The sequence below is a fragment of the Tripterygium wilfordii genome, chromosome 14 (assembly GCF_013401445.1).
Source record: "Tripterygium wilfordii isolate XIE 37 chromosome 14, ASM1340144v1, whole genome shotgun sequence".
In the NCBI taxonomy this organism is placed as follows: Eukaryota; Viridiplantae; Streptophyta; class Magnoliopsida; order Celastrales; family Celastraceae; genus Tripterygium; species Tripterygium wilfordii.
Window position 1 is genome coordinate 9,758,894 of NC_052245.1, and position 10,258 is coordinate 9,769,151.

At 36.5% G+C, this 10,258-nt stretch overlaps 2 protein-coding genes across 2 annotated transcripts; both read left to right on the forward strand.

The window, feature by feature from the left end:
- The first annotated feature begins 5,772 nt into the window (after nt 1–5,772).
- LOC120014203 lies at nt 5,773–7,263 on the forward strand. The gene is made up of 2 exons (XM_038866124.1): nt 5,773–6,051; nt 6,613–7,263. Exons 1-2 carry the CDS (start codon nt 5,971–5,973, stop codon nt 7,261–7,263), a joined length of 732 nt encoding a protein of 243 aa, XP_038722052.1. The 5' UTR covers nt 5,773–5,970.
- Nucleotides 7,264–7,528: 265 nt separating this feature from the next.
- Nucleotides 7,529–8,545, forward strand: LOC120014204. The gene is made up of 3 exons (XM_038866125.1): nt 7,529–8,166; nt 8,218–8,264; nt 8,352–8,545. The coding sequence occupies exons 1-3, from the start codon at nt 7,529–7,531 to the stop codon at nt 8,543–8,545; spliced, it is 879 nt and encodes a 292-aa protein (XP_038722053.1).
- The last annotated feature ends 1,713 nt before the right edge of the window (nt 8,546–10,258 follow it).

A 10,258-nucleotide genomic window follows, 5' to 3' on the forward strand; every position in this document is an offset into this window, starting at 1 on the left:
AAGATGCGAGTGGTCTTTGTTTTGTTGGGCTTATTTCAGTCCAGTTTATTATACGAGCCCAATATTGAGTCGTGATTAAAACACAATTGTTTATTTCTTTAAACCTGTAACACCCCCAAGTTAACTAAGTATGCTTCAAAGACTCAAAAAAAAAAAACTCAATCTAAAAACACCTCAATTGTCCCTACCACATCTTTCCCTAATTCTTCCATTCTTTCTCCTAATTCCCTTCATTCTCCTGACAGACCCTCACCCCTAACTATGACGGCATCTTCCATGGAGTCTTCGTCGGAGTAATATGATCATCGGACGGAGACGAGAGCACAGCCTATCTCCTTCTTCCCTCCTTCGTCTCTGCTCCACTTTACTCTTTTAGTCTCCAAGTTTGAGGAAGTATGAAGTTGTTCGACATTTAGCCGAGAGGATTATAGATGAAAACCATATAGACAGCTTGGAAGTTGGGGGATGGGGCGTGGGGCCAGCTTTGGAAGGTGAAGGTGGCTTAATCTCTCGGCTGAGCCAAGGCTGCAAGGTTTGCTGGTTAAGATCGCAAGTATGTTGGGTTAGTAGGTATGCAAGGTTAGGGTTTAGATGAAGAACAAGGAGGAGAGCAACAAAAGTCTATTTTTATTTTTATTTTTTAAAAATTTTCTTTAATCTCAGCCGTTGATGAGATCCAACAACTGAGATTATGGGGTGCAGATTGTTAAATTTGAAAAAAATAATAAAATTGGGGTATACTCATAAATGTTATATTTTTTGTTGGAGTTTATTTAAAATGAGGTGTGTTTAATTAAGTAGGGGGTGCAAATAGTCTTCATCTCGTTTAATTCAAATCTTCTATGTACTACAACTTATAACGACTTTAAGTTGTGTTGATACTTTTTTTTAAAGGGGGGAATGTATATCATTAACTGAAAATCGACATAAAATCTATCATTACAATCTCCTTGAGCCAATTTGGCTCGTCATATGCATTCCATTCGCAAGGCATTGAAGTCCTTAAAGCGAATTGAGCAAGGCTATGAATTGACTAAATTTTATCCACAGCCCCCTTAGCAACATTGATCACTGTAACATCACTGAATTATAGGGGTGGGAAGATGAAAAGGTGGAGAGAATAGATGCAATTTATTTATTCAATAGGAAAGATGGAAAAAGGGAAATGGACGTTTCAATTACAATACCACCATTACCAGTGGTTCAAAAAATTTATGGAATTTTGGAACGTCAGAAAGTCAAAATAATGGGTACTATGTAAAAATATATCCTTACTTCACTTCACTTATGTTTTCTGTCAGTTCCATTCTAAATCGAAGGAGTGAAAAACATATGGACAATGATGGATAATCCTTTCATCAATTTTTCCTACAAAACAAAATGCTTCCTCCTGACCACTGCAAACTATTTGACAGAATAATAAAAAGCACTAAAAATCATGGGTTAGTGTTTTACTGGGTTGGGCACTTGGACCTCATAATCTCAAATACTGAATAAGAGACATAGGGTAATAATTAACATATTTATTGAGTATTGACTATAAAAGTATAAACGACGTCGTATTATAAAATTTGGTCGGGTCGGGTTAATATAGATGTCTCATCCGATACGCATAAGATCAGGTTACCCTTTAACAAACTCTTATCCAAACCTCAATTATGCGGGTAGGGATCGATTTAGGTGGGTCAGATCGGATTGGTGTGGACGGGTCCTATGCGAGTTTTGCACAACTGGATTCCAGAGTCCTAGAGATATGTGCAAAAAGGACTTCACATTCTGAGTGATAAAGTTGTCAATGCCTTAAAATAACTCTAGAGAAATTGTTTTGTTTATCTTCCTTTAATGTGTGGTGGTGTAATATGGTGAGAACTATTTGCACTCCAAGTTTTCCCATTCACACCCAAAAAAAAAAAAAAAAAAAAAACACCTAGCCTATTTAACACCCTGACATGCCAACATATCTCTCATTCCCTCATTCCCTCATTCCCCTCTTTTCTTCCCTCTCCCTCTATGTTTCGTCTCTCACCTACAACATTTTGTCAACACTGATGGGTGACGACGATTACCACGTTGATCTAGACTTCAGAGACTTCACCGACGAGGACATCTCCGGTAACGAGGAGAGCTCTGACGACTAAGAGATGGAGTACCCAGAAGACTTGGTAGGTCTCACCTATTACCACATTACCTCCCATTTCTTGTTGAAAAAACTGGTTTGTTTAGGGTTAAGTTAAAATGCCCACTGCAGATTGTCCAAGACTGCTTCTTTTGCCGATGATGCACCACTCCTGCCTTTTGATTGTCACATCATTCCACTTGACTCTGGCAAGGTTATCATCTTAATTTTATGCAAGCTAATGTATTCTGCTCCTGCCTTTTTTGCTTTTAGTTTCTTAATTGATGCATATCTAAATTGTGCAGGAAGCATCAAGTACAAATCGCACCCTAGACCTTGCTTCTGTCCTTAAGATTGGGCCTGCTGGAAGCGATAGCGTTTGAATTTGCATTTGAGAGCCACATGCTAGAGCATGTAGCATTCATGGCTAGGCAATATGTTCGCAGAACATTGCTGCTCTGTTTTGTTGGTCTGGGGCGTCTTTGATTTTTTTTTTGAAAAAAACATTGAAGGGGGTATATTCAGACCAGATTAATTTTTAATAGGATTTGTAGTTTTAGGGTGAATAGAAAAACATGAAGTGTAAATAGTACCCACCAATTTTGGGTCATAACTCATAAACAATGAAGACTCTTGTTAGAGATTCATGGGCCTTAATATTACCCTTGGCCTTCCCTGTCTAGCCCACTCACTTTGTGGCCCCAAAACCAGCGATTGGGCTTCTCTTACTCTTCTTCTTTTTTTTTTTTTTGTAATAAAACTGAAATTTCACATCAAGCATTGGTCAATACATCAATTTCAATCTCAAACTTGCCAATGAAGAATTATAATTATAGGGATTACAATTATTTGAAATCAAGACATATATTTCTTTACATCCTTGTTATTGATCAAAAAAACAAAAGAAAAAAAGAAATTCTACTTGTCAACAACCTTGTCCTTGATCATTTCAGTGGCGGCCTTGGCCGTACCCCAAGCGCCGGAGAATGTCCCTTGCGCTTTGTCTTTCACAGTTTCTGCCGCATCGCATACCTTTTCGGACATTTTAGATATCTAAAATGGCCCAAAAACAATCATTCTTGATTAATAAACCATGCATGAAGAACATACAATATAATCATATCATATATATATATATACATATACATATATGTATGTATGTATATAGGTTTGCTCTCCTAAGGGTCAAACATAAGGGCTTAAAATAAGGGTTTCAAAAACTTACACTTTTAGCAGCATCAGAACCCACATCTCTCACAAATTTTGTTGTTTCCTTGACCTGCTTTGCACTGTCTTTGACTGCGTCTGCTGCCTCTTTTATATTCTGTGTATTCTCTTTGTCCTCTTTGGCCTGTAAAATTAATCAATCCAATTATATATATGTAGACTTGGTGAAATTTGCAAGAAATTTGGACTTACTCGTAGATGTGTTGGGGAGGCTGTGACAAAAGCCCTGCAGAGATTAGAATTGCTTATTCCAGCAGCAGTAATGGCTCCTCTCGATCCATTAATGAATTTGGAAAGATTGATTACAGTGAGTTTGAAGGTTGACATGTTTGGGTAATTTTTTTTTTGTTTAATAGAGAATTTTCTCTCTTTTTATGATGGAATTGAAGTGGTTTAGAGTATTTGATTATGTGTTGACACTTGTTGGTTCTCCAAGATTTGTCTCTTATGCAGTTACTTTAATTAACCACCTTGTGTGTAAGTGTAACCATATCTTGTCCGGGTCATTGGCTTCATTTACTAAATATTCATCTTATTTTTTCATTTCTTAAAACTTTTGTCCATTCTTTTTTTTTTGAAACGGGAATGAAGGATTCGAACCCTGGTCATCAGGGTAATACACATCATCCTTATCACTCCAACTAGTAGCTCAGGTGTCAAATAATGGCTAGATCAAACTTCACAAGGAAAAACAGTTATATTAATTTAAAAATAGTTAATTAAAAGCAAGTGATTAATGCAAAATCAGATTATTCTTGATAAGCAAAGTCAACATAGAAAGCCTTACTAATCTTGGCAACAACAGTATTGATAAGATAACGACTGGGTTTGGCAGCACGTTTGAATACCACGTTCTGTGTTTAGGCTAGACGCAACGGGCCAGAAGTGTTTGGTGCAGCCCAATCACGCGTGTCACGTTGGACCACGTTCCCTTGCCCACATTCTGTCTCGTTCCAGCCCACGTTCATTCTTCATCTCCATTCTCGCGTTTGAGACGAATATCGTACCCATCTTAGCAGAGCTCCCACCTCGCAACCTCCACACCTAACTCTGCTGCTACGACTCATCAACCACGACGGACTTTGCGACGAGCTGAACTCAAATCAGGTATGAGCTCGATTTGGCCATTAATTTCATTTATCTTCTTGCTGTTTGCGATGTTAGGGTTAGAGATTTCGCAAACCCTGTTTGCCTTTAGTGTTTAGGTTTTGCTAGATTCTCACTTCTCTTATCAGGTATGAGCTAGATTCTCAGTTCTCTTATCATTCGTTTCTCACATCTTGTTCGATTTTCATGTCAAATCTGATCAATCTCTCTTTACTATCACAAACTGTGTTTGCATGCTAATTGATTCAACAGTGTTTGGTCGAGTTGATCTCTTTCTCGTTAACCCAGTACTAGATTAAAGCCATTATTTGTTGTCCCTCTTCCTAGCTCTAAAGATGAGACTGAAAATTCCATGCTACAAAAGCTATATATTCCAAATGGGGGGTCCCTGCCATCTAGTCTATCGAGTAGGATTACAGTTACATTGCTAAGCTAATACATTGCATTTCGTCGAGTGATGATAAGGTCTAGTCGAGCATCTAGCTCTGCTAATCCCCTATTATTTTAGCAATCCAATGACAAAGCTTATGAAGTTCTAGTGTCTCTTTATTTTAGAAGTCTCTAAGGCATCTTAGACAATTAAGGATTATAGTTACGTAGTAGGGTATGCCCATCAAATTCTATGTAAGTTCATGGTCAAATTGATTGTTCTGCTTTAGAGTTCACTGCCATTTATTCATTGAATATGATATTTTAGTGATTTGATAACATGAGTTCTATGTTCCTATTTCTGAAGAATATGATATGTTTTTAATTGGATAACATGAGTTGTATGTTTTTCTTTGTGCATTAGACGTCTGATATGATATGTGCTTCATGTTTGTAACCTTATTTTTTGTGCTGCAACCTTACTTGGATCTGGTTTAGAGTAGCAATTTGTGGATTATTGGTTCTGAAGTCTTTCATACGTGCTATAGTATTTATTACTTCAAAATCTATTGACAGTTATTTTCATTAACTTAATATAATATGATGCATGTACAGTTATGATTTCCTTAATTATTATTTTGTGTTGAGAATAGTATATACAAGTTCTAAATATTGGATTATTGCATTGTGTTCACAACATTTGCATGATTCTATTATTTACTGTTAATAATATTTGTTAGCAAACTTGAGTTGGCATTTGTCAGGTGATTAGTGTACTTTGTGTGGCAATAGAAGTAGGGGTTATATTTTCGGTTATTGTACAGTTGTGTCACTTAACATATATCTTCAATTATAAGTTATAAACATCGCCCTTGTGACGTAGTATGAGTAATACCACCACACCTCATGCACCATCAACCCAAGCTGTAGACAAGGCCAATTGGGACTCAGCCCAAACCAAAGTGTTTGTGGATCTGTGTGTCGAACAAGTAAAGGAAGGACGTAGGCCTGGTTCGCACTTCACCAAAGAAGGTTGGTAGAAGATAGTTATTGGCTTTTTCGATAAAACAGGGAAGCGATATGATCAACCACAATTCAAGAACAAGTGGGACAATCTGAAGAAGGAGTACAAATTGTGGAAGAAACTGCGTATGCATGACACTGGGACTGGATGGGATTGTGTTCGGAACACAATTCTTGCTGACAATGACTGGTGGGAGAAAAGAATTCAGGACAATCTGTTTATTATGTACATGTATTACAATCTGTTAATTTTAATTGCTAAGATCTCAAACATGTCAATTTTGATAAAGTTTTATCAATGTTTTGGACACTCTAACTGTCCATAGGTTGCTGTGTGAATTTATTGTCACTAAAATTGACATTCTTGCAATTTTATACAATAATATGTGACTGATGATGCAATTTTTGAATGTCTATAGGACACTGCCTGCATTTTATTTCAATATTATGGACTTTATTTGAATTTAGGGCAATATGTTATGCATATAGGACATATGCAGCAAGTGTAATGTTGTAATGCGTATAGGACAATGTTTCAAGTTATGTTAACGATGTTTGAGATTGTTGAATGTATCTATTCCACTGTCAGTTGTTGATGTCTACTTTAGGAACTTATGTAAATATTTGGCAGCATAAACTGAATTTATATATGCTTTATCTGAGTGTTGATTATGAGTTGCTTCAAGTGAATGCATATGTTTTCCATACTTGATTCAGTTGCTGTATTTTATATGCATTATAATAAATAAAATTATTCTAATATATTTCAGGAAGACAAAAAAGTTGCAAAGTTTCGAATCCAAGGTCCAGAAAACCTTGACCAGTTGGAGGAACTATTTGATGGGATGATGGCTACTGGTGAATTTGCAATGTTTGCAGGTGCATCTAAACAACATGCTGGCAGCACTAATGAAAAACTGCCAAGGACCAACACCGGCGACAATATGGATGCTATCCATCTCGGCTTTGATGGTTCCAGTGATCTAGAGTTTGACATAAACATTGAGCAAAGTAATGAAATAACTAGCTCCCCCACTCTGTCACTTCGTCAAGGTAGGAGGAGATCAGGCACATCAGGGACCCGTGAGAAAAAGAAGCGTAGGGCATTCGCTTCTGATTATCGCGAAGACATTAGCAAGTCCTTGGGCAATCTTGTCTCCACTGTGAGCAGCCGGGCAAATGCAGTTGCCAGTGCCCCTATTTCATCAGCAAAAGCTGAAATCGCGGAATGTTTAAGAATTTTGGAGGAAATTCCAGAGACTGTCGAGATGGGAGATTTGCTCTTGTTTGCCCTCAAGCTGTTTCAGAACAAAGATCATCGTGAGTACTTCACTGCCATGTTACGCAGGGATTGGCAACTTGCGTGGTTGAAGATGATGTACGCGGAAGCAAATGGGGGTGGGGCAGGAGGCAGCACCTGAAGAATATTATTGATAAAATTTTCATTTTCATTTGTTATATGTTTAGACTTCTATATGTTTTAAATTTCGGAGTTGTTAAAATCCGTACAGATTGACATTTGTTTTCCATTTCAATAATTGTAGTGTTCATGTTTATTTGGGATTAAAATTCAGTTGTTTAATGTTTTATAGTTACTTATAATGGTTTAGGGCAATATTGTGCTATAATCGGAATATATTATAAGAATTTTTCTAAACATGTTAATTTCATTTGATTTAACAGGATATGGATATCTATTCTGATGTAAATGAGCAGTTCATTTTGGAAGAACTAGCGGCTATTACGGGGGTAGCAATTGTTGCAGCCGGTGAGGCAATGTATGATATTCAACGTACACCTTGTTGGACATCATGGTACACAGGACATATGTACATGACAGACTTGCTACGAGGTAATAGGAACAAATGTTTGACAGTGTTGAGGATGGACAGGTGGGTGTTCAGGGACTTATGCAATGAATTGAGCACGAGGTATGGCCTCGAACCATCTCGTGAACTAAGTGTGAAAGAGATAGTCGGGATGTTTGTTTACACCGTAGGAAATGGTGTCGGCAATCGGACTATGCAGGATAGATTCCAGTATTCTGGAGAAACAGTCCATCGCCAGTTTCATAATGTATTGAGCAGTTTGATTCGGATGTCAGACGATATTATCCGACTAAAGGATCCAACATATTCGACAGTCCCGACGTACATAGAAGAAGACGACAGATATTTTTCATACTTTAGGGATTGCATCGGGGCAATTGATGGTACGTACATTCATGCATCAGTCCCTCATGATGATCGGACAAGATTCATTGGGTGCAAAGGTGTGACCACGCAGAATGTGATGGCAGCATGTGACTTCGATATGTTATTCACGTATGTGTGTGCGGGTTGGGAGGGATCGGCTCATGATTCTTGAATTTTTAGTACGGTTCTCTCTAATGCAAACTCAAAGTTTCCCCACCCTCCCCCTGGTAAGGCATATGAACATATTTATGATAAACTAGTATTTTAATTCAAATTTCGTCAGTAAGTAACATTAACTGTCCAATATGTTACAGGAAAATATTACTTAGTTGATTCGGGATATGTGAATCAAAGTGGATATCTAGCACCATATAGGGGACAGAGATACCATTTAGAGGTATTCCGAAATGGTCCTGATGTATCGACACCACGGGAAGCCTTCAATCATGCACACTCATCTCTCCGTTTGGTAATTGAGCGCACATTTGGTGTGCTAAAAAATAAGTGACACATTTTATCAACAATGCCCCCTTACTCATTTCGCACTCAAGTGAAGATCGTGGTTGCTTGTGCAGTTTTACATAATTTCATACGATTGCGCGCATTGGATGACCCGGACTTCACTGCATATAGTGATGATGACCACACTCTTCATGTCTCAGGCATGGAAGCCAGTACCAGCCAAGTTGGAGCGAGCACTTCGGAGAACCAACCATTTATTGGTGAGGACCTAGAGATGGCAGCTCTACGCGATATGATTGCGGCTGAAGTGTTTGCATCGTACTAGATTACTTTTTTTTATTTATTTATTTACCAACGTCATCAAATGATGTAAACTACTTTATTTTAAACTATTATACAATGTAAACATTTTGTTAATTTATATTAATTTATATTAATATGGTTAATTGTATTAATATTATTAATTTATATTAATATGATTAATCATATTAATATTATTAATTTAAATTAATATGGTTAATTATATTTATATTATTAATTTATATTAATATTTTTAATTATCTAATATTATTAATTTATATTAATATGATTAATTTATATTAATATGATTAATTTATATTAATATTATTAATTATATTAATATTATTAATTATATTAATATTATTAATTATATTAATTTATATTAATATCGTTAATTATATTCATATTATTAATTTATATTAATATTTTTAATTATCTAATATTATTAATTTATATTAATATTATTAATTATTTTTATACGTAAAACGCGAAATTACGGTTGACAGCATCGCACCACAGTTTTAAAAGTGATGCGCTAAACAACTTTTTGCATTCCAACACACTACACAGCACCACAATTTTATAACTCACAGCACCGCACAACACTTCACAGCGGTTGACAACACTCCCAAACATGCCCAACATCTCCCTCCTGAGAACCCAAATCTTTGTAGATCGCGAGCTCTGGTGGAGGCTGAGTGCTTGATATAGGACAAGTTTTTTTAGTTTATTTTAATAATCAGGAGAGTTAGTTTTTTTTTATTATTAAAATGTATTTCTTATAAAATTATTAAAATTTTTAGTGCTAATAGGAATTCTAGTCAAATTAGTGTTTTTTTAAAGTTTAATATTAGTATTTTTTGGGTAAATACGTGTCTACTGGGTAGGGTCTTATAGTTTTACTATTTATAGCACTTGTAGCCATCTTTGACAAAAAAATGATGAATGATGAAGTAATGTAATTTCTGAGGTTTCTCTCAATTTTTTGGTGGATTCTATGTTACGTTGACTTAATTGTGAACTAACTAATCGATATTTACTTTCGTTGTACATTGGTTGGCATCGGAGCTGAGACCCCGATGTTTAAGGTGTGGGCCCCACGAGCGTTTGTGGGCATGTGGGCCACACAAGGTCACGGCCCTTAAGGAAGAGTCTATAGCACACGGTTCGTGTGGGTGGGATCACAAGCCTCTATAGTGTCAAGCTTGGTGGCACTAGTCGAGCTACTGAGTGACAATGAGGGCTAAGTCTCTTTTCTCATGTCGTCCAAAAATATAATATTAAATATATATTATAGTAGATTATACTTCCAAACTAGTAATAAATATTTTTTTTGGCCTCAAACTAGGTATGAGCTGGAACTGAGCTTAAGAATACAAAGTCATGCATATCAGTATGGGCTTGCCCATTGCAAAGGGGCAGGCAATCTTTTGATACTTGACATTTTATTGAAGTAAAA